The sequence below is a fragment of the Colius striatus genome, chromosome 3 (genome assembly GCF_028858725.1).
Source record: "Colius striatus isolate bColStr4 chromosome 3, bColStr4.1.hap1, whole genome shotgun sequence".
NCBI classification, from domain to species: Eukaryota; Metazoa; Chordata; class Aves; order Coliiformes; family Coliidae; genus Colius; species Colius striatus.
The window spans coordinates 1580733-1604771 of NC_084761.1; the positions used below are offsets into that span (position 1 = coordinate 1580733).

General features: G+C 56.3%; 1 protein-coding gene across 1 annotated transcript; it reads right to left on the bottom strand.

The window, feature by feature from the left end:
• Positions 1–16226: 16226 nt before the first annotated feature.
• C3H8orf33 (chromosome 3 C8orf33 homolog) lies at positions 16227–22934 on the bottom strand. Its single transcript, XM_061993503.1, has 6 exons — positions 22892–22934; positions 21151–21279; positions 19784–20313; positions 18353–18443; positions 17327–17473; positions 16227–17137 (listed from the first exon to the last, which is right to left on the bottom strand). Exons 2-6 carry the CDS (start codon positions 21209–21211, stop codon positions 16929–16931), a joined length of 1038 nt encoding a protein of 345 aa, XP_061849487.1. The 5' UTR covers positions 21212–21279; positions 22892–22934; the 3' UTR covers positions 16227–16928.
• Between the last annotated feature and the right edge of the window lie 1105 nt (positions 22935–24039).

The following is a 24039-nucleotide window of genomic DNA, read 5'->3' on the forward strand; positions in this document are numbered from 1 at the left end:
TCCAGCTTTGCCAAGGGATCCCAAAGGCTGCAGTTCATCATTTCTCCCTTTTTTAGGGGTCAAAAATGTTTGTTGTGATGGCTGGAAGATGCCATCGAAGTTTCCAAGAGCTGCCATGAGGATTAAGTGCAGTTTTGACCCCCCCTGGCTGCAGAGGGGCTGAGCTAGATGGGCATGAAGCCCCTCTCCTGCCTCATCCTGGCAGACCCTGGGAGCTCTGCCCAGCTCCAGCTCCACCTCCAGCCTCAGCCCCTTCATCATCTGCGTGGGGAGGACAGAACGCTGGAAGCCAGTGGCATGTGTGAGATGGCATTTTGAAGCTAATCAGTGTGTGTGTGTGTAAATCAGGCTGAGAGGGGACAGCTTGGGGAAGGGGCTGAGCATGGGCTCACTGCTGGGCTCAGCAGGGCATTGGGGGGCTACTGACACACAGCCTGGGGAGGGGGTGACCTGGAGGAATGAGGAAAGGGAGAGCAAGACAGAGTATCCAGGTCCTTACATCTACTGCCTCTGGAGTCCCTGGGCTGGTGGGGCAGGGTGAAGACCACACACTTTTGCTTTTGGATGTGACCTCAGGCATGGCCAGAGCATCTCCCAGGGCACAAGTGAGTGCCCTGAGGCTGAGAGGCACAGAGTGCTGGGGTTGGAAGGGACCTTTAGACACCATCCAACCCCCTGCCAAAGCAGCTCCACCTAGAGCAGGTCACACAGGAACGTGTCCAGGGGGGGCAGAAGCAGAGGAGCCTCCAACCCCCCCTGGGCAGCCTGTTCCAGGGCTCCCTCACTGAAACACTGAAACAGCTTTTCCTGCTGTTTAAATGGAAACTTCTTGTGTTCTGAGCCTCCCCAACAGGACCCATCCTCATGCCCACCATGGCAAGCCAGGAGCCTTCTCTCCACCCCACGCTGATGGAGCAAAAGCAAACGCCTGCCTGGCAGCAGGAGCCTTCTCTAGCCATGATCTCCCAGCTGGGCCCAACTCACCAATCTCTTCCACAATATTCTCAGTGCTTCCAGGAGGAGGGCTTTTCTCCTGTTCAGAAACAAAACAAAACAAGAGGCACGAGCTCAGGTGTGTGCCCCAGCAATAGGAAGCACTGGGGCTTCCACCACGGGGCCAAGAAGTGCTCTGAGCACCAGCACTGCAGCATCCATCCCGTCACTGCAGCTCCACAGTCCTTCTCCTCAGGGTTTGGAGTTGGTTTTCATCCATGAAATGAAGCAAACTGTCCCCCTGGAGCTGCCCATGGTCAGGGACACAGCTTTGGGAGCTGGAGCTAAACCTTCCCCTCCAGCACCAAAGGAGTGGAGCTGGGGATCTCCTCTGTCTGCACACTGGGACCTGCAGCACCAGGTGAGGATATCCTTCAGACTGGAGCTGAGGCAGAAGTGAGAGGGGTGTCAGCCCTGTGCCAGGCTGCCCAGGGAGCTGGGGGAGTGCCCAGCCCTGGAGGGATCCCAAAGTCGTGGGGCTGAGGTGCTGAGGGGTCAGTGCTGGGCTGGGCAGGGTGAGGGGAGGGCTGGGGCTGCAGCATCTCCAGGGGCTTTAACAACACAAAGGGTTCTGATTCCTAATGCCATTTGAACAATGAATCTAAAGCATCACATGGCATTCTCTAACCTATTCAGCTCAGCAACCACAGAGGAGAGGAGAGGAGCGGAGAGGAGAGGAGAGGGAAAGAGGTCCCAGTGGTGTTCTGAACCCCCTTAGGGGTTCACAGTGCTTATCAGTGGCAACACTGACCACACAGGTGCTGCAGTGCTTTGTCCTGTGGGATAACAAAGGAAATCAGAGCAGGGTCTGTGAAGTGGCAGCTGACCTTAAATATTAAGCAAAAAGAGGCAAAAGGTAAGTAGCAATAAGTAGAAATCAGAGTCCCAGCATGAGGGGAGCTGGGAGGGCCCTGCACAGGTCCACTTCAACAAAAAGTCCCTACAAACAGTTCCCCTGGCACAGGAGAAGCTGGTTTGGTGCTGAGGGGAGGGAGCCCTGGCCCAGGCTGCCCAGGGAGGGTGTGGAGGCTGCTCTGGAGGTTCTGAGCCAGGGGAAGCTGCTGGAGCAGGGGCTGGGGCTGCAGCAGCTCTGCAGGACCCTTCCAGCCCCCAGCATGCTGGGATCCTGGGCTTTCCATCCCATCTCCCATCCTCATCCTGCTTGTGCCATGAGTATGAGCTCAGGAGGAGAGCTGTGATGCAGCCAGAGAGAGGCAAAGGGCTGTGGGCAGGCTGCTGGGAGCCAGGCTGCAGATGTGCTGGCTGCAGGCAGCCCCTGCCCTTTGCTCTGCCCATTCCCAGCCCCTGCACACAGCACTGAGCACACTGTGCCCTGCAGCCTGTCAACACAACAGACCCACCAGAGCCTCAGCCCACCAACTGAGGACACAAAGGACTTGGGAGCTCTCACCCTGGTATTTAATGTGAGGGAGGGTTGGTTTAGATTGCTCTCCCAGCCTATGGGTGGTGCTGGGAGCCCATTGCCTGGGTGTGAACAGGCATTTTGGGGCAGCTCACAGACAGGGCTGCCCCTGGGAGCAGATCCCCTTCAGAGCCAGTGCTCATGTGCCTGGGAAATGAACCTCTCAGAACTCAGGGGAGCTCCTGTTCATCTGCTTGTCTCCCAGCACAGCTTGCTGGCTTTCCTGTGTGTGAGCTGGCAGGGTTCATGTTCCTTACTTGGGTGGCAAAGCCAAGCAGCTGAATGGGACCTGACCCCTGAGACAAGCCCTGTGTTGGGTGTGCAGCCCTCCCTGAAGGCAAGACCTACCCCAGACCTGCTATGTGGGCTCCTTGCTGAGCACTGAGTGCTGAGGTGCCCTCCAGAGGTGTCTTTGGACTTTGTCACCCATCCAAGGGCTTGAAATAACCCAAAGAGACCACCTGAGCCACTGCAAGGAAAGGTTGGCTCTTGTGGGCTTCGCTGCTGCCCTCCAGCATCCAAAGCCTGGTGTTGTTCCAGCAGGTTAGGGATGACCAGCAAGAGGCAACAACCAAACAGAGGGATGGAAAAGCACAGGACAGATGGGACCAACATACCCAATCAGCTCCCCAGCCTGTGCCTGCAGCAGCCTTCCTTCTGGCAAACCTGCCTTGTGACATTAACTTGACCCCTTTGGCTTAAAGACCACCAAAGGCTCCTGCTGTGGGTTGGGATATGTGAACAGCTCATCCTGGCACAGCCCTGCATTCCTGTGAGGGCCTGACTGTAACTCAACCCTGCCCAGAGCACACAGACCATGTACTGCAGCAGCCCAGCTCCTGCCTGGGGGCTGAGTGGAGCAGCACACCAGGGCAAAGGCAGGATCCCAACCACAGACAAGGGTTCCAAGGGGCTTCCAAACAAGAGCTGTGGGGTTTGGAACCACCAGTTGAACAAGAGTGGTGCTGGGAGTTCTGGTGGGCAGCAAACTAAGCGTGAGCAGCAGTGCCCTGGTGGGCAAGGGCACAGTGTGGTGAGGAGAGTGTGGGCAGAGGGAGGCTCTGCTGCCTCTGCTCTGCCCTGCTGAGGCCTCAGCTGGAGTCCTGGGGCCAGCTCTGGGCTCCCCAGCTGCAGAGAGACAGGGAACTGCTGCAGAGAGGCCAGTGCAGGGCCACCAAGGTGCTGAGGGGATGGAGCATCAATGTGAGCAGGGAAGGCTGCAGCCCTGGGGCTGGAGAAGCAGCATCCAGGTGACAGTTCCTACAAGTCTGCAGGAAGCTTTAACACAGCTTCCAGAGTCTTTCACCCTTGTTTTTAGGGGATTTCCCTCTCTGAATTCCTTCCTGCTCACTTCTCACCATTGCCCTGTCACCTCTCTGGGCTTGTCCTGCAAGTTCTCCAGACTTAACAGCTCCAGGTCACCCTTTACAGAGCTGGCTTTCAACCCTCTTCCTTCCCTTAGCTACTCCTGCCCTCCTCCTCCCACCCCTGTTGTCCCATGACTCCCCAAATTCATCTTATGGCTCCTCTCTTCCATCCCTGATGAAACCAGCATGCACCAGTCCAGCAGCTCTGGTTCAGCCCCTGCTCCTAAGTGGCTTGCTGTCCCACACTACCTCCCCTTTCATTCTCCCTCAGGCACACTCTTGATCACATCCACTTGCTTTTCCATCTGACCAGCCAGTTCTGTCCCTCACAATCCTCTGTCCCTTCTCCACACTCACTCTACAAACACTTCCCTCCAGCTCCTGCTGGAAGCCCCAGTGCCAGCAATCACCTGTCCTGCTCTTCCATTGCTTCTCCTCAGTTCTGAGCCCAAACCAGACTCCTTCTGATTTCCACCTGTGAACTTCACACTGAGGTTTCACCTTGGTGTCTCTGCCAAAGCATCACCCCTCAGATGGCTCCACCACTGTGCTCAGCCTGATGTGTCACAGGCACAGCCTGTGTTCTCTTAGCAACAGCTTGTGCCATTTGCTCTGTGTCTCACTCACCTGAGACCCTTCCCACAACCTCAGCATGGATCTTGGCAGCCATTCACCTTCCTCATCTGATCTCCCAAGAGCTCAAGGGTGTGGATGAGCTCTTATTCTCCCTCCTCTTGCAGACCCAAACCCCTCACCCCCCTTAAGGCTTTCTTACCTGTGAGAAAACTGCCTTCATTTCCAGATGGCTGTGCCTGACAGGAGCACCCTGTACCCCCCAAACCACCTCCCCTGCTTTCACAGCCTTTGTAGATGGCCCATGAGCAAGCCATGTGCATGTGCTTGCCAGTGGGCAAGTGTGCCTTCAGAGGGTGAGCACAGAACACTCTTCTCTCAGTGAACCTGACCTTGAGGGCTGCAAAGTAAAGCCTCCAAACACTTACCCAAGCTGAGGTGGAGACGTGGGGAACGGCCCCCAGAGCTGCAAGGGCCTGACTGTGACACTGTCCTTCTACTCACCAAACACCAGGAACCTAAAAGGAGCTAAAGATTGAATATTATCACCTCAGCATCAGCTCCCAAATGCTGAAAGGTCAGTCCCCACCTCAGGAGTCTCCAGCAAGCAGCCCCTTGGCTGACTGGGAGGAGGTCACCATCGTGTCTGGGACGTTGCCTTTGGGCTTAGGATGGTTCCTCAAAGGGGTTTAGCTCAGCCTGGCTCCTCATTTTGCTGTAAAGCCTGTGAGCTCCTTTGGAACACCTCTGCAATGCACCAGCTCACTTCACAAAGCCCTTCAGCTTTGCCTGGCCTGAAGGCAGGCAGATGAGCAGCAGCAAATGTGTCACTGCCAGCGCTGCTGGCGTTGCTCACGACAGAGGTCTGTGCAGCCAGCAGCCTCGCTGGGCTCCCTCAGAGCCTCCCTTGGCACCAGGGAGGCAAGATGAAGTAAACAGCTTGCTTGGCTTGTCTGTGAGTTCACCTGCTGTGCTTGGTAGCACTTGGGAAAGCCTTCTCCTGTGGGCCAAACACTTGGCACGCCTGCAGTGTCCTGCCTCCCTTCAGCCTGTGAGCCAATGCACCTTCCCACCACCCAGCTCCTAAGGGGACACTGGAAGGTCTTTTTCAGCCTAAATCCAAGATGTGGCACACACAGGACAACAGCTTTCTGGTGTGTTTTGTGTTTGCTGGAGCTAAGGCCATAGGGGACAAGTGTCCCCTCTGTGTCAGGGGTAGAGGTGTCCAAGGGCCTGTCGTGGCCTCAGCTTCTAGGAATGCATCCAATCCTTTAGCAAGCAGTGAATACATTTTGTACCTAGGCTTGTTCTCTGGCAGGGATTCAGCTCAACCCTGTGCTCTGGGAGTGCTGCTCTGCTCCAAGCCTGCTGCTTGGCAGTGAGTGCACAGTCCTTCCCATCTCACCTCCTCTGCCCTTCAGGTTTTCCAGACCTTGCCACATTCCCCCCACCTGACTTGCCCCAAGACACATCTGAAATGCAGAGCCCTGCTTTCCAAAACCAGATGGAAGCTGGTGTTTGCTTCGAGGCACAAAGGTGGAGAGGGTCAGAGCGAAAGCCAAGGTGTGTCTGCAAAGCAGCGTGGCACAGCCAGCACCAGCTCCCTTCACAGCTGCTTGTGAGGCCCTGGCAGGCACCAAACTGAGATGAAAACACGGGGAACTAAACACAGATGGCACACAAGGCACTGGGAAATCAACTGCAAGTGTTCAGTCACTGTCAAGAAGCTGATTTTATGGCATCCACAACACCCTGAACAGCCAGGCTCCTGCTCCAGGGGCTTTTGAGGCACGACTGGCTTTGAGAAAGGTTCCTTCAGAGCTAAGGGTCTGCCTGAGGAACCCAAAGCACACGTGTTTCTACAGCTCAATGAAGCTGACATCATGTAGTTTCAGCTAACATGCTCTGGGCTGCCCCTGGGGAATGTGATTCAGGAGGAAATCCACAGAGCCACAGCATCCCAAGGGCTGGGAGGGAGCTGCAAAGCTCAGCCAGTGCAACCCCCCTGCCAGAGCAGCAGCACCTAGAGCAGGGCACACAGGGACTCATCCAGCTGGGTTGGGATGTCTCCAGAGAAGGAGCCTCCACAGCCCCTCTGGGCAGCCCCTGCCAGTGCTCTGTCATAACTCATCACCTCATGGTAGTGGAAAGATGTGTTCCCATGCAAAGAAGCAGCAAAGAAGTGCTTCCAGTGTTTCCCTCTGGAATCAGTGACAAGGACATTTGTCCCCCTAACTCTTCCCTTCAGGAGGTTTAAACTGTCAGTTTATGGCAACAATGCAAGATAAAGCACTGAGGATGCCTCCTCTGCTGCCTTTGAGCCACAGAATAATGACAAGAAGTACCCTGACCAAGCAGTAGGAACCGAATGGGATTCATCCTTTCTGTAACATGAGTGTCCCCAAAAGCCTGAGCTTACCAGGAAGGCTCCTCCTCCTTTATTAGCCTGGGGGAGGGGGTCATACCAATTAAGCCCCTTTCACAAGAACCTGTGCAGCCTAGGCAATGACCCCAAAAGGATTCTAAAGCAGTGACCTGCAAGTTGTAGAGCAATCCAAAACCCAGCCATCTACAGCACCTGCACAAATGGTGATGCACAAACCAAGCCAGCCTCCAGGATGCCTGTTCCTCTCCCTCCACCACAGACTGAGCCACAGGGCTTGGACATCCAACCTTCAGGTGCCCAAGTCTGGGCCCAGGAATCCTCCTCCCACACATGCCTGGAGTTAGACAAGTCAAAGGCTTAGGCTCAGCCTCTCAAAAGCACTCCCAAGCCTGGCACTGTTGAAGGCTTGTTCATCCCTGAGCTGCAAAGCTGCACTCCCAGCTTTTCTCAGTGGCAATGGCACAGCACATCAGAGCTGAGCTCAGGGAAAGCAGGTGGTGTATGGTCAATCATACTGTTCACCAAGCTTATTCTAGGCCTTTTCTCCCCTGCCTTCAATGCTCCAGATCACAGCTCTCTCCCAGGGCACCTGAGCTGAATGTCTACAATCACAGGGTATGGATACCCCTGGGGTCACTTGTGCTTCCCTTGAGAGGCTGGCAGGGCACAGCTCCAGACCTTGGAGCAGTGTACAGAGGACACAGGGACCACTAATTCTTCTCAGTGAAACAGATTCCCATTTATCAAGGGCTGGGACACTGCCACTGGTGAGCAGAGCCTGGAGGACGAGGTGGTCCTTGGCAGAGGCAGCAGTGGCAGGCCTGGCTGCCAACATGCTCGTTCTACCTGTGCTACAAGGTCACCTGCTTGTTTAGGGTCATTTGCTGCTGCCCTTAGCTAGACTGTGCCCTTTGGAGGTCTGCAAAGCCCACTGCAAAGAAAGTGGTTTAACAACCACTGACACAACCCCCAGATTTGATGTGGCAGATGCTATGACCTTCCTAAGCAGGAGAGAGCAAACAGGTAGGGACCATGGCTGCAATGGCAGCTGGTAGAACTTGAGACTGAAGCTCAGCAGCAGGAGCTCCCACACTGCCCAGTTCAAGCAGCTGGGAAAGCAAACACCAGAAGGTGTCACTACACTTCCAATGCTTTGTTCTTCATTGGTTTCCCCCAAAATGCCATCAAGTCTTTCCACTCTTAAGCACCAGACACCAGCCTGAGCTGATAGGTTTGCTTTCTCCTTCTTCACCTTGACTCCCCCAGCACTGTGAGCAAGTGCCACAGGATTAGGAACAGCTCAGCACAAAGCAGGAGGCTGATACCAAAGGAGTAGCTCATGCAACACACTCAGCTCATGAATAACCTGCTCCTGGAGAGCAAGTCCACAGAAACTCCTCCATGCTGTCTCACAAAGCACCAGTGATGAAATGCCTGCTCTCCCCTTCCTTGTCAGTGCTTCTGGTGTGTGAGGGGGATCCACACACACATCTACTTAGCTGAGTGCTGGCTCACATTGCAAACTGCTGGGACATGCTGGGTGCCCACAGAGCTGCTGCATCACGTGAGGATTGTGCCACAGTTCAGCCAGCTGGAAGTGAAACCTTGCAAGTCAAAACCCCTCTAATCTTCTGGAGCTGTTAAATTTAACTGTCACCAGCTGCTGAGGAAAGTGATTCAAGGAGAAGGAAACTCTGTACCTGTAAACCAATGCTTGTTACTGATGGTAGGCTTGAAACATAGTGAACCACTGATCATCTCACTAGAATGTCCTGGGATTCCTTTCCAGCAAGGAGAAGCAAGGCACAACTGTCTCCTCACATTAAAAGAGAAAGTTAGAAGATCACCAAGCTTCTTGTGCTGCTTGGGGTATCACAGAATCCCACGGGCTGGAGGGAGCTGCAAAGCTCAGCCAGTGCAGCCCCCTGCCAGAGCAGCAGCACCTAGAGCAGGGCACACAGGGACTCATCCAGCTGGGTTGGAATAGTCCTTGATGACAGACATCTCCAACACACCCCTGAACTGCAGCTCCTGCACCAGCACTCAGCCATCACCTTGGGAAATGGCTCTCAGCTCTCCATCAGATCAGCTGGGGCATTGCCCTGCCTCTGCCCCACTGCATGGCCCAAAGTTGAGTTTGGAGCACAAGGGTGCTGGGGAGGGGCTGAGGGAATGGGGGTGTTGAGGCTGGAGAAGAGGAGGCTGAGGGCAGCCAGCAGCACTCTCTGACACTCCCTGCCAGGAGGCTGCAGGGAGCTGGGGGTCAGGCTCTGCTCCCCAGGCAGCAATGACAGGACAAGAGGCAATGGGCTGCAGCTGCCCCAGGGGAGGCTGAGGCTGGAGCTGAGGCACAACTGTTTCCCTGAGAGGGGTGTGAGCCCCTGTGCCAGGCTGCCCAGGGAGCTGGGGCAGTGCCCAGCCCTGGAGGGATCCCAAAGGCGTGGGGCTGAGGTGCTGAGGGCTGTGGGTCAGTGCTGGGCTGGGCAGGGTGAGGGCAGGGCTGGGACTGCAGCAGCCTCAGGGGCTTTGACAACACAAATGATTCTCTAAGCTGCCACTCTGGGTTTTCAAATGCATGGCTCTGTGCCAGACCTGCAGCTCCTGCTGTGTGCTCTCCCACCCATGGCCCATAGCACAGTGTGTGGGAGGCTCACACCTCTCTGCCATCTGCCACCATTGCCCTGCCTCTGAAAACAACCCATGAAGTTTAATGAAGCAGGAAACCCTCTTAGGACATCTTTGTTCCCCAAATAATCTCTTTAGTGCTGTGTCACACCTACTGCCTTTGACCCCTGTGAATGCCTGTGCTTGCTGCTGCTCTGGCTGTGAGTGCATTGCTCAGTTTCCATGAGAACAGGGAAATGATGGCGAATCTAGACATTATTTTTGGGTGATTTAATTATGTGTCATGTAGCAACAACGAGAAACTGATGAGAAAATAGAGATTGTACCCCCCCTAGGCAAGGGCTTGGATGAGTGAGGTGAATGACAAAGCCTCCCTCAGCTTCTCCTGGATGTCTCTTTCCAAAGCAGCTTCCTCCAAGGGAAGATGGGGCAGCTGAAGGTGTCTACACTGAGAGCTGTGGCCAAAGTCCATTTAGTAAGTCCAAGGCCCACTGAGAAATGTGCAACTAGGAAGCAGTGCCTCCTGCCCAGAGCAGTTACACTATGGATTCCCACACATACTGCTCTGGAATGTCCTTGCCCAGGCCTCCAGCTTGGTGGTGTTTTCTCCCTCTCCATCCATAACGGGTTTTAGATCACTCTTCCCTGCACAGAGCCACAGGTTTCCTCAGAGCTGGGCAGGGAAAGGCAGCAGAGACCCTGGATGTGGCTGGAACACTGGTGCAGAAGCTTTTGCTGCAAGCCACCCTGCCTCTGCTACACCAGGCTCATGGGACCCTGACTCAGCGTGCCTCACAGGCTACATCCTCTCTGAAAGAGACACAAAGCTCTCAGGAGAAGAAGACTATGTCCTCCCTGAACAACAGCAGCAGTGTCCTTCCTCCACCTGGCAGAGACCTGGAAGCCTCTGCACACAGCCCACGTGTTCTCACGCTCACGGATGGCCCCTGAACCCCATCCTGAGGCCAGTGTCCCTCCATCACAGCACAGAGCCACACTCAAACACAGCTCCCCAAACTATCCCAGCACAGCCTGAGCAACAAACAGCTTCCCCACTCCCCCCCCAGCAGTTTGGCACTACCACTGCTCCAAGCAAAGCTGCAGCTTCCCCGTTCACGCCAGCGCCTGGAGTTTGTGGAGGTGGTGGCTCCTCTCTCAGTGCTCCCAAAGCACAGGCCAAGGAGCAACAAAGCTGCAGGTGTCCCAGGAGGATTGCCTGCTGCATTGCCTGTGGAGAGTGCAGGTTCTTTGGCTGAGCAAGGGGGTGTTCCCTGGAGCTGGGGAGCACTGGGAGCACAGGAGCAGCCACCACTGCCCCTTTCCTCTCCCATCTGTGTTTTGCAGCCACAGCCACCTCCCGCCACAGCACAAACACCAGCCAACACCCTCAGTTTGCAACATGAGCCCTGAAGAGCATGGCTATTTTTTGACCTGATGGACTAAAGGAGCAGCTCCTTCAGCCAATGAAACACCTTGGTGAGTAAACAATCCCTTGAAGGACTCCTCCTGCCCACCTCCTCTGCACAGCATCCTCACAGTCCTCTGCCCCTCAGCTGGGTCGGCTGATACCCCCCAGGTAGCTCAAGCAGCTCCTGAAGGCTTAAGAAGGTATAAAGTCCTCACTGGGAGGGTTCTTTACAGCAGTGCCTTCACCATCCTTCATCAGGGTGCAATAACTGACACCAAGGGCTGGCTCTCCCCTCTCTGAGGTGAAGGCTTGGTGCTGGAGCTCCCACCTGGAGCCAGGGCTGTGCTCCATGGCACACTGAGGCACTGGGATATGTGTCTCAGGAATGAAAAACATCAGCAGCTGCTGGCATAAAGTGACAGAGGCTCCCCTGGCTGCCAGCACCAAGTAACAGAGCCTCTCCTGGCTGCCACGAAACTCTGTCACCTCAAGGGCAAAACCTGATGGATTGCAGTGAGGATGATGATAAAAATATAAAGGCATGCATCTTGTTCCAGCCCCTAAAAAAAGGGCCCTGGCCAAGGGAAGGAGCTTTGCAGGTGCCACTCTTTGGAGGGTAAAAACCTGCCACTTCTCTGCCCAGCAGGAAAACCACTGAGGTATTTCCCAGGGCCTGAGCCCAGGAGTCCCACAGTGTCTGCAGAGCTCCTGTCTCCTGCTGGGCCAGGTCCTCAGCTGGGCAAACCAGCAAAGAGCTGCTGGAGGTGGGGGAAAGGGAGGGGAGGAGGGAATCTGTGACAGCTGAAGAGCTGCACAGTAATTCCCTGAAGTAACAAGTGACATCTACTTCTGTGGATACAGGGAGGAATCATTTGCATCTGGATACACACAGGCATAGAAGCTGGTGGCAGTGACAACTCCTGGCACTCACAGCTCTCCCAATGCAAGCCAGGAAGGAATCATCCCTCAGAACACTGAGACTTCCACCCCACCTCTCCCCCATCCAGGAGTCAGGACTCTGCACCTGAGCAGGGTTCACCACCTCAGCCAGGAGCAAGAAGCCTGCTTGAGTCTAGAAGCCTTTCTAAACCTCCTACCTGAACCCTTGTGTGGCCTGAGGGCTGGTGGGAGCGTGCTGCCTCCTTTCCTGAACGCTCCCTGGTGTCAGGGGTAGCATCAGCACTCCTGTGGTGGTGACTGTGGGACTTCTGCTCGTGGTGACCATCCCTTTTCCTGGCCTCTGTGTCAAACAAGACGTGGGTCAGCCTGTCCAGATAGTGCTCCAGCTCTTCCTGGCTGTGCTCCAGCTGTTTGCCAACGCTGCTGGGGATGAAGGAAGAGGGAGGGGGGGGGCTTTTGCTCTCCCTCTCCTTCTTGGCCTCTTCCACATCTGGGTTCTGCTTCATGAGGAAAAGCACAATGATAAGCAAGATCAGGCAGAGATAGACAACCCAAACTTCTTCCATCTCGGTGGTGGGACAGCAAAGAGCTGGGAGTGACTCCTGATGGCCTCAAAGGGGAGAAGCCAGCTGGGTAAAATGCTTTAGGTGCTCAGTGCTTCCCAGCTGCCAGCAACCAAAGCACTGGGGTAGCTGTTGTCAAAGGGCAGCTTTGCACAGCAGGGTGACCTCACCAACCAGCACAAACAGCCAAAAAGACAGAGGGAGGCAAAGGAAAACTGAAACAGTGCTGTCCTTAGAGTGAAACAACTTCAGCAGAGAGATCCAGGCTCATCTGTCACAGCTCCATGGGATCTTAAAGCAGCAGCTTCTCCCCTCAGGTTGTTGTGAAGTTGCTGGAGGTTCAGTGCTTACTGCTCTTCACTCTCCTCCTGTTCCAGTGCTCAGGTTGTTGTCTTGCTTGAAGCAGGGAGCTTTTCTTCTCTCTAAATCAAAGAAAAGATAAGTTAGGGTTGAGGTTTCCCTTCCCAAAGGCTGGTAATAGAATGGTTCCTCCTTTAGGGCTGGTGAGATGCAGAGTCCCAGCAGTCTGCCCTCAGCACTCCCATCAAACACCTTTGAGAGGCAGCAGGGAAAACCAGGCACCTGAGTTCCAGACCCAGCAGGACCAACTGGCTTCCTCCTGCCTTTGCTGCTCTCGGGGCAGGGAGCCCTTGTAGAAGTGGCTGCTGGCCCTCAGAGGGTGTTTGCAGCTCAAGTTTGCAGGGATCCCCAGAGAGCCTTTGCAGGCTGTTCCTCAGTGACTCTGCCCCCCTGATGACCCAAAGCACATGGGTGGCCCAGGGACCAATAAATGCATCTCCACTGGCCAAGCCCAAGGGAAGGGACTGGAAAAAAACATACCAATGGGTGCCCAGCATCCAGCTTAACAGCCAAAATGTAAGCAGGGAGCAGCAGGCATCAGGACAGCCTGTGAAGGGGGAGGCTGCCCATTGCCTGCTCTCTGCCCCAGAGGGTCTGTGTGCAGCAGGATTGCTTTCCCTAACCCTTGCTACAGGGATCTTCTTACAGATGAGGGTGCCAAGCCCTTAAAAAGGAGCTGAGATCACACCCAGCTTTCTGCTGCCTCTGTGTGGAAGCATTCTGGGGCTCACCCTGCCACAGGAACAGCTCCAAAGCTCTTCACTTTGCACATGAAAAGTGAGACTACAGCGAAGGAAAGGGCTGAGAAGAGTTCCAGTGTCCTTCATCTCACTCACTTCAGAAGCTCAGCCTCAGCTTTTACTCTCCCAGGATGAAAGCTAAGCAGCAGGTTTTGCTCCAGAGGCACTGTTGTGCCCTGCACTCCCTTCTTGCCTTGTCTTCAACTCATTCCTGAGGTCCTACCAGTGCTGCATGACCAAGAGAGCAGTTTGCTGCCTACAAGCCTGGGCCTGGAGCTGCTGCCCTGCACTTGGGTGGGAGTCACAGCACCAAACACAGGCACAAAGCTGGGGAGAGGATGCCAGGAGAGACAGGCAGGTCAGGACTCAGCTCAACTTTCAGCCTTTCCTTCAGGTAAGAATGCTGGAACAAAGAACTCCAAGCTGAGGAGAGCATCTGCTTTCTCTCTGGCTGCAGCACATCATTAATGCCTTTGGGCAGGGATCACACTCCCAGTGAGCAGCAGAGCCAAGCCCTGACCCTGCTGTGACAATGGACATCACTGAAAGCCCAAACAGCACTGAAATCCCAAAGAGACAAATGCAAAGAGGGGCAAACTCACTTCTCCACGTCACCAAGGCTGTGTTGTGGCTTCTCTGACAGTTCCCCACAGTGTTCTCTCAGGGAAATGGGCTGCTCTTGGCTTGCATGGACACACTTTCCTGGCTGAAACACTGGTGAGATGGTTGGGTGCCATGAGTTGTGGCCAGTGGAGTTCCATCCAGATGGGGCCAGTCACCAGTGGTGCCCCCCAGGGCTCGGTGCTGGGGCCACTCCTGTGTACCATCCTCATCAGTCATCTGGAGGAGGGGAGTGAGGGCACCCCACAAGGACACTGAGCTGCTGGAGAGGGTGCAGAGGATGCTACCAAGCTGGGAAAGGGTTTGGAGCATGTCTCAGCTGAGGAAGGGCTGAGGGATCTGGGGCTGTTGAGCCTGGAGTAAAGAGGCTCAGGGGAGACCTTCTCACTCTGCAACTACCTGAAAGGCAGCTGCAGTGAGCTGGGGTTGGTCTGTTCTCTAGTAACAGCAACAGAACAAGAAGAAATGGCCTCAAGTTGCAGCAGGGGAGGCTCAGGCTGGGTCTGAGGAGGAGTTTGTTTGCTGCCAGGGCTGTCAGGCATTGGAACAGCTGCCCAGGGAGGGGCTGGAGTCCCTGGAGGGGTTTCAGAGCTGGGTGGGTGTTGCACTGAGGGCAATGGGCTGGTGGGTGATGGGGCTGGGACAGAGGCTGCACTCCATGGGCTGAAAGGGCTCTGCCAGCTGAAACCATTGTGTGATTCTAAAGGACAGGCTGATGGGGCAGAGAGAGCATCTCCTGACTCCTAACAACACTGCCTGTCTCCTCTTGACCAAACAATAACACAGCAGGGCTGCTTCACACATTGCAAAGCTTCCAAGGCAAGTAAAGGCTGCTGTGGCTGCAGGTGCAAGGTGCAAGACACAGCCATCAGTGGAATAACTTGGGCAGGTCTGGCCCAAGGCAGGAGGCATCACCTGGGCTCTGAGAGCAGGGAGAGGACACAGCAGCTCTTCACTTACCACCACTCATTTCTCCTCAGAGCTCTTTGGAGACAAACCAGCTGGGTCAGGGTACACCAAATACCCACCTCCCTGCTCTCTTCCTTCTGACTGCCTAAGGGATAGTGTAAGCACGAGGTAAATGATGGGAGGATGCTTCCCAGGGCACTCCTGCAGCTCTTGCACAGCACAGGACTGGCAACTCCCAACTTGAGCTTTACCCAGGACAAGGTATTTCCCAGCCAGGCTCTGCAGAACCAGCTGGAAAAGCAGCTGCAGTTCCAAGGGCAGGTACAGGATGCCCTCTCACCTTGGCCCATGGCATGAGAACACTAAAGGCTGGACAAGGACACAGCTTTTCTGTTCAACAGAAAACCCTAGACACTCAAAACCCACCACCCAGTGCTGTTCCCTGCAGCCCAAGGGAGCCCCTTTGGGCTCCCCCAGCCAAGCTGTGGCATGCAGCTCATTTACCCTTATTTACACCAGCAGTGCTCCTTGGCAGCTTCAACAGTCACCTGCTACCCCATGAGTTTCCAGTTTTAACCTACTGCCTTCCAAGCCCCCTCTGCACATTTCTCCCCAGGATCCATTTCCCCTCATGGCCAGACAGGGATTCTTCACAGTGTTACAACCCAACTGTGCTCAGAGGTGCAGCTGACTGCACCAGAGCTTAGCAATAGCTCAGGGGGGGTTGGTTGTCTCTAAAGGTCCCTTCCAGCCCTCACCACTCTGTAATAAAACCACTGGCTTTGCAGCCCACACCAGGGAGGTCTTTCTTGAAGCCTTCTCCAGCATCTCCACCATCTCTCAGCTGCTCTTGGTCCAGCCTGGAACCTGCCCACACTCCCATTTCTTGCTTCTCACAGGGGATGGGACTGTAATAAGGAAAGAAAGCACTGCACCTCATACTCTGTTTCCTTGTAAAGGACTTCTGCTCACACAAACCCAGTGTGGTGGGGGCTGGCAGGGCCCTGCAGAGCTGCTCCAGCCCCAGCCCCTGCTCCAGCAGCTTCCCCTGGCTCAGGGGGCACAGGAACACGTCCAGGTGGGGTTGGAAACCTCCTGAGCAGGAGCCTCCACACCCTCCCTGGGCAGCCTGGGCCAGGGCTCCCTCACCTCAGCACCAAAGGAGCTTCTCCTCCTGTGCCAGTGGCACTGCTTGTGCTCCTTTGGCTTTTTTAGGCTTAGTGGGGCAGATTTTCTGCATGGTGAGGGGGGTTCAGTGCTGAAGCTGTATCAAAACACTGGAGACACACATTCAGCTGGCCAGAAAGCAAACATTTAATACCAATCAAACACCCAAGAGCCTTTGGGCTCCCCCAGCCCATCCCACCCCCAGCCAAGCTGTGGCATGCAGCTTATCCACCCTCTGAGCCACTGCCAGCTGTGACTGGGCTAAAGTCAACTTCTGCCTTTAAGAATCGATGGCACATCCTTGCAGAGCCTGTGGCTTCAGCAACAAAACCCCTCCCCTGTGTGGCAGCAGTTATCCTACACCCCTTGGGTGGGTTCAGTCAGTGCTTGCAGCTCTCTACCTGTCAGAGGGATGAAGGAGCAAGGTCGATTCTCACTCGTTCCTCAAGGTCCTGAGCTCACACTCTTGCAGCTTGCAGAAGCATCCCAACCATCCACTGTGCTCACACTGACTGTCCTCACCACAAGCCTTCTGCAGGCATCACTGCCTGTGCTGCCACACAAGGGCTGCTCCACTTCACACAGGAGGATGGGGGGTGAGGGGGGAAAAGTCTCCCAGATTCCCAGGTCAATGTCAACAGCAGAGGGAACAAAACCACAGACCCTTCCAGACTCTGTGCTGATCTTTGGCAAAGAGGCCTTCCCACAGCAGGGAGGGCATTTTGTAGGCTGAGTCATGGGGTCACAGGCACAGCAGGGAGCTGTGTGAGACCTCTGGAGAGAGCACTGTGAAAGAGGAACCTTTCTGGAGGGAACACACAGACACTCCCACGTCACCTTCTCCACATCCCTTTGACCATTCCTCTGCCTCTAGGGAGATGTGGCTGAGTTTTTCAGGCACAGTTTTCACCTCCAAGACTTTCCTCTGAGAGATTTAACTTCAACTCCTCTTGGGAAGCTGTGAGCAGTGTCCTGGGTGGCTCTGCAGGGCGTCCTGCTGCAGCTTGGCTCCTCCTGCACGCTGCCAGGCTCTTGCGGATGAAGCGGCCGCTCGTGCTGCGGGTGCTGCTCTGCACCTCCACAATCCTGGCAGACTTCAGAGCTAAGAGAGGGGAGAGAGGAGCAGCGAGAGCTGTTCAGTCACCTCGTGCAGCGAGGTCACAGGATCACAGGATCTTAAGGGTTGGAAGGGACCTCCAAAGATCACCCAGTGCAGCCCCCCTGCAGAGCCACACAGAGGGCAGGAGGGAAGCCCCTTCTTTTTCCCTTCCCCCACCATGCAAAGCTTTACCTGCTTCCACCTGCTTGAGCTCTTTGGCCAGTTCCTCCTCCATCTTCTTCCTGTAGTCTCCAAACATGGTTCTCATGAGCTGCCTCTTCTTCACCAGCGGAGCTTTGGCGTTGCGCAGCGTCCTGATGGCACGGAGAGCTTCCTCAGCTGAAGCAGGGCCAGAGACACAGACAGTGCCAGGAGAAGCACAGCCAGAGACACAGTGCCAGGAGAAGCACAGCCACAGCCCTTTGGGCTGGAAAAGCCCCTGGAGCTGCTGCAGTCCCAGCCCTGCCCTCACCCTGCCCAGCCCAGCACTGACCCACAGCCCTCAGCACCTCAGCCCCACGCCTTTGGGGTCCCTCCAGGGCTGGGCACTCCCCCAGCTCCCTGGGCAGCCTGGCACAGGGGCTCACACCCCTCTCAGGGAAACAGTTGTGCCTCAGCTCCAGCCTCAGCCTCCCCTGGGGCAGCTGCAGCCCATTGCCTCTTGTCCTGTCATTGCTGCCTGGGGAGCAGAGCCCGACCCCCAGCTCCCTGCAGCCTCCTGGCAGGGAGTGTCAGAGAGTGCTGCTGGCTGCCCTCAGCCTCCTCTTCTCCAGGCTCAGCACCCCCAGGGCCCAGCACAGGGGACAATCCCTGCCCTGCTCCTGCTGCCACCCCAGAGCTGATCCCAGCCAGGCTGCCCTTTGCTTCTTGCCCCCCTGGGCACGCTGCTGGCTGCTGTTCAGCCGCTGGCACCAACCCCCCCAGGCCCTTTCCCCCCGGGCAGTTTCCAGCCCCTCTGCCCCAGCCTGGAGCTGCCTGGGCTTGGGGAGCCCCAAGGGCAGGCTCCAGCCCTTGCCCTTGTTAAACCTCATCCCATTGCCCTCAGCCCATGGCTCCAGCCTGCCCAGAGCCCTCTGCAGCTCCTTCCTGCCCTCAGACACATCTCCACACCCACCCAGCTTCATGTCACACACCACCACAACCAGCTCTCCCCACTGACTGTGCCCCTGCCTGCTGGGTGACTCTTCCCCTGGGGAGATCTCTCCTTTACTCCCTTACCCTGCCTTGGAGTGGGTTTCTGTGTCTTGAGGCCGAGTTCCAGCTGTTCCACACACCAATCCACCTCTTTCTGCAGCTGGTCACCTGAGTGCTGTGCAACATGGAGCAGAGTGAGCATGGGGACAGGAACCATTCAGAGGTTTGAGCAGCAGCTGCTACACAATGGGGAAAAAAGGTCTCTGCATAAAGTCGGGACTAGCCCCAGCTGCCTGTCCTGACTTTACAGACCTCATGGCATTCTCCCCTCTCCTGTTTTCCACTGGATAAACCTAAAGCACTGGTGTAGTTGCAGTTCCCTGCCTCTGCCTGGTGGGTTTAGTGTGTCTCTGCCATTCAGATGATGCTGTTTTCTGGAAGGCTGTGCAGGGCCTCTGCTCTGACACAAGCTGATGAAGCAGCTTCCAGATGGGAGGAATAGGTGTTAACAACAACCCTCCCCTCCCCCTCAAACCTGCCAGAAACAAAGGAGCAAGCACTGGACAAAAGGAGCAGCCAGGTGCCTCAGCTCCTGTGTGCTTGCTCAGCCAGAGATGGATGAGGAGAAGGATGATGAAGCCCATGAAGGGGGAAAAAGCCATCCAGGAAATGCAGCAATGGAAGGGGGAGGGAAACAGGGCTGGAGCAATTCTTAGCTATTGTGGCCTTGTAAACACAAAAGCCCTGATGCTGTCTCCTCCTTCCCCTTGCAGTGCATCAGAAGGGCCTTACAGCACCTTCAGATCTTCCTGGTGCTCACCAGTGCTCACTGGTTGGGGTGCTGGTGGAGCACTGTGGATGGAAGGCTTCAAAAGGCAGGGCTGGCTTCATGGACAGCACCAACCAAAGCAGCCTGGCTGTGACTCTGTATTTCAGTGTGTTGCTGTCTAAGAGTAACCACACCAGTGCTGAAAGGAGAAACAGAACAAGGAGCTGGACCTTAGCAGAACATCCCAAAAGCTCAGGGTGTGCCCTAATGGTGTGTTTACACATCACTGGCCACTGCAGTTGATTTCTGGGCTGTGCCTCACAGTGGGAACCTTCTGGGAAAGGTCCTTCAGCTTTGCAGCAGGCCCTGCCACAGCCCTGCTGCAGCAGCTCTGCACCTCAGCCTGTTTGCATTCTGGGAGCAACTCCTCTGACCCAGTAACAAGCAAATCAGGGGGGGTACAGTGCCTGCCTCAGCACTCTGGCACAAAAAGGTGGCATCCAGCTTCCCAGGATTAGCCCTCAGGTCTACACAGGAAATGTTTCAGCAGTGAAAGACCTTCAAGCTCCTTTCCACTCCACAGCTGCCAAGCAGAGAAAGAGAACAGCTCCTGTAAGACACCAGCAGCTGGTCTCCCAGCCTTCACCTCAAGCCAGGCTATCTCTTTGCATGGTTTAACAATCAGTAAAGTCTCTTTCATTGCTCAAGGCTTTATGAATGATGGGATCCCACCAACATTTAAATACCTGAGAGCTCTCATCCTGCTGGGAAGTGTCTTTACTTTGTCTTGTGTTAGCTTCTCCCTGTGTCTTCCCACTGCCACCCTGCAGCTCTGCTTCACTGACAGCTGCTCTTTGGTTCTTCTTCTTCTTCTTTTTCCTCTTGTGGGCATCTCCACCTGCTGTTGCTTTCTCTGTGACTGTCTCATCTCCAGGAGCAGCCTCTGGCTGGGTCCTGTCCTCTTTGGCTACACTTCCTGCAGTTTGAGTCAACTCAGGCTTCTGCAAGGCAGAAACCCTTGGCATCCCTGCTGACTCAGCAGGCACTGAACCACCCAGCACTTCATCACCTGCAGCAACTGAATGAACCAGAGGATGGGCTTCAGCCAGGATGCCAGAGCTGGAAGCAAACTTGGGCTCTTGTGCAGAGGCAGCAAAACCCAAGGCTCCATTGCAGTGCTGCTGGGTGGCTCTTACACTGGTTGGTGCCTGCTCAGTGCTGACACCAGGGGCTGTGTTCAAAGCTCTGCCAGATGCTTCTGGGCCCATCTCAGGAACTGTAAGATCAAATTGGAAGCTGTTGTCAGGTGATGTCAGTAACTCTAGCTCTGTCTCAGACATCTGGTCAGGCTGTTTGCCACTGGCCACACAGTCTGAAGCCTGCCCATTGCTCTGAGGTTCTTCCCCAGTGCCAGGCTTCACCTCTAGGGAACACACAACAATCTTTCTCTTAACAGTTTTCTGCTACAGGGAGGCAACTGCTGCTGCAGCTCCCTCTGCAAGGCTCTGCTGCAGAGGAGTGATCCAATCAAAAGCTGCAACGGAAGAAGTCTGGAGTGTTATGGCCAGTTCTGGGCTCCCCAGCTGCAGAGAGACAGGGAACTGCTGCAGAGAGGCCAGTGCAGGGACACCAAGGTGCTGAGGGGATGGAACATGTGTGTGAGGAGGAAAGGCTGCAGCCCTGGGGCTGTTCAGCCTGGAGAAGAGAAGCCTGAGCTCAGGGGCACCTCAGCAGCACTGACAAGTACCTAAAGGGTGGGTGTCAGGATGGGGGACACTTTGTTCTGTGGTGCCCAGGGCCAGGACAAGGGGTGATGGACATCAGCTGGGACACAAACAGTTCCCCTGGCATAGGAGGAGAAGCTCCTTTGGTGCTGAGGGGAGGGAGCCCTGGCCCAGGCTGCCCAGGGAGGGTGTGGAGGCTCCTGCTCAGGAGGTTTCCAACCCCAGCTGGACACGTTCCTGTGCCCCTGAGCCAGGGGAAGCTGCTGGAGCAGGGGCTGGGGCTGCAGCAGCTCTGCAGGGCCCTTCCAGCCCCCACCATGCTGGGATTGTGTGAAACCTACAGAGAAGCACCAAATATCACCTTCAGCAAAAGGACAGCTCAAGCTCACCTGCTTTGTCCACACTCTGCTGATCCTCAGCCATGCTCAGATGAGACACCACGTGGCTCATCACTTGTTGCTGCCTCACAGGAGTCTCCTGGGGGCATAGGGCCCTCACAACGTGCTGTGTCTCCTCTGCTGCACCACCCATGAAAAAGACCAAAGAGATGTGAGAATGAGGTTGTGGTGAGCCTTCCAAACCACCCTGTGAGACACTGATGTCCCCTCTGAGCACTGTGGCTCAAACCACCTCTGACCACACCAGGGCTGGAAGGAAACTCTGAGGGCTTCCAGCAGCTGCCATCCTGTGAACTGCTCTTCAAGGAAACCACATGCTCCTATCTGCTTGTGATATGCAGTGAGAATCTTCCACTGCAGCCTGTGCAGGGCACAGGAGCTACACAGGGCTTCACAACCCTTCCCCCAAAGCAGCTGACAAATCCGAGAGCCTCTGTGTTGTCTCCTCTGGGCAGACACGTGGTGAGCAGTGAGCACACCCTGAGCAGTAGCACCCTGCCTTGACTCACACACAACCTGGCCTCACCTCAACAGCAATCCCAACACTCCCTGCCAAAGCAGAGCACAGCTGCACTCCAGGCACTCAGCCTCCCCGTGTCTGCTCCCACCTTTCAAGCCACTGTCAGGTGCCAGAGTGGCATTTTGGGAGGGGCACATCCCCATCTCTCCCAGCTGCATCTCCCTGGCACTCCCCAGCACCAAGGGGGAGGCAGAAATGCTGCAGTGGGGCTGAAGCCTCCACAGAAGTGAGAGCACTGAGGGTCCCAAGCACCTTTCCCCTTGCTCCAAGCAGCTCAGCCATCTGCATCCAACTCCTGCTGTCCCAAAGCAATGAATCACCCTCTCCTGGCCCAGCCTGGGCTTCCCCCACTTTGCTTGGCTGTGTTTTGCTGTGGGTTTTTTTTCCCCTCTTCCTTTTCAAAGGTCCCAAATGGAAGCTCTCTCATGTGTCTTCCCCTGAAGCTCTGTGGTACAATGTGTCTCCTGAGCAGGACGTTTCCCTTCAGCACAGGTCTGGCAATACACAGAGTTTATGTTGAACACAAGTCTTTAAGACTCACTTTGCTGTAGTTTTGCCCTATCTAAGGCTAAGCAGGTGCAAAGCAAAGCTCAGAAAGCCTCCTGTGAACAACACAGTCACCACGAGGCATTGGGAAATGAAGAAGATCTTGTCATGGAATCACAGAGTCATTTGGGTTAAAGCCCTTGGAGCTGCTGCAGTCCCAGCCCTGCCCTCCCCCTGCCCAGCCCAGCACTGACCCACAGCCCTCAGCACCTCAGCCCCACGCCTTTGGGATCCCTCCAGGGCTGGGCACTCCCCCAGCTCCCTGGGCAGCCTGGCACAGGGGCTCACACCCCTCTCAGGGAAACAGTTGTGCCTCAGCTCCAGCCTCAGCCTCCCCTGGGGCAGCTGCAGCCCATTGCCTCTTGTCCTGTCATTGCTGCCTGGGGAGCAGAGCCCGACCCCCAGCTCCCTGCAGCCTCCTGGCAGGGAGTGTCAGAGAGTGCTGCTGGCTGCCCTCAGCCTCCTCTTCTCCAGCCTCAGCACCCCCATTCCCTCAGCCCCTCCCCACACCGCTGTGCTCCAGCCGCGGCTCCCTCAGCCGGGTCACGGCGGGAGCTGCGAAAGGCGGCACAAGCGCTGGAACCCCTTTGGCGAAACCCCCGGGAGGCGCCGGGTCAGTCCCCGGGAGCAGGAGCGAGGGGCCGGAGGGGCGCGGGCAGCTCTCACCGGCTCCCGCCGAGCGCTCGGCGGCCTCCGCGGCACGGCCCGGGCGCCACGCTGCGGCGGCGGAAGGCGGGAACGGCCCGGCCGCTGTGCACCGCCCAAAGGCGTCCGGCGCGCCCCGCGCTCGGGGAACCGGCCCCACGGGCTGGAGGGACCTGCAGAGCCCAGCCAGTGCAACCCCCTGCCAGAGCAGCAGCACCTAGAGCAGGGCACACAGGGACTCATCCAGCTGGGGTGGGATGTCTCCAGAGAAGGAGCCTCCACAGCCCATCTGGGCAGCCCCTGCCAGTGCTCCCTCACCTCAACAGGGAACAACTTTGTCCTGGTGTTGCTTTGGAACCTCTTGTGTTGCAGCTTGTTGCCCCTTGTCCTGTCATTGTCCATCCCTGAGCACAGCCTGGCTCCAGCCTCCTCACACCCACCCTTGATGGATCTGGAACATGACTGAGCTCACCCCTCAGGCTCCTCCAAGCTGCAGAGCCCCAGCTCCCTCAGCCTTTCATCACAAGGCAGATGCTCCACTCCAGCATCTCTGTGGCCCTGCACTGAACTCTCTCCAGCAGCTCCCTGTCCTTCTGCAACTGAGGGGCCCAGAGCTGGACACAAGATCCCAGATGTGGGCTCAGCAGGGCAGAGCAGAGGGGGAGCAGAACCTCTCTGACCTACTGCCCACAGCCCTTCCAACCCACCCCAGGATGCCACTGAGCTGGGACAGAGTGAATGGCACCTCCCAGGGCTCTGTGTTGGGTTGAGGCTGAGCAGAACATTGGTCCCAGCAGGACGTTTGGGTGCTGCTGAGCAGGGCTGCACAGCACTGAGGCCCTTTCTGCCTCTCAGCCTGTCCCCACAGGGAGTGGGCTGGGCTGGGGGAGGCTGAGTGTGCACAGGGCTGGGAGGAGGCTGAGTGTGCACAGGGCTGGGGGGAGGCTGAGTGTGCACAGGGCTGCAGGGAGGCTGAGGGCGCACAGGGCTGGGGCTGGAGGGAGGCTGAGTGTGCACAGGGCTGGGGCTGGGGGGAGGCTGAGTGTGCACAGGGCTGGGGCTGGGGGGAGGCTGAGTGTGCACAGGGCTGGGGCTGGGGGGAGGCTGAGTGTGCACAGGGCTGGGGCTAGGGGGAGGCTGAGGGTGCACAGGGCTGGGGCTGGGGGGAG

What these genes read in the sequence shown, in the direction of transcription:
- C3H8orf33 (XM_061993503.1), bottom strand. Translation starts at nt 21,211, where the DNA reads ATGAGCCACGTGGTGTCTCATCTGAGCATGGCTGAGGATCAGCAGAGT. An exon ending in GAAACCCACTCCAAGGCAGG is followed by an intron (nt 17,474 to 18,352) that starts GTAAGGGAGTAA and finishes GCCCTGCTTCAG; the next exon opens with CTGAGGAAGCTCTCCGTGCC. An exon ending in GCTCAAGCAGGTGGAAGCAG is followed by an intron (nt 17,138 to 17,326) that starts GTAAAGCTTTGC and finishes CCCCTCTCTTAG; the next exon opens with CTCTGAAGTCTGCCAGGATT.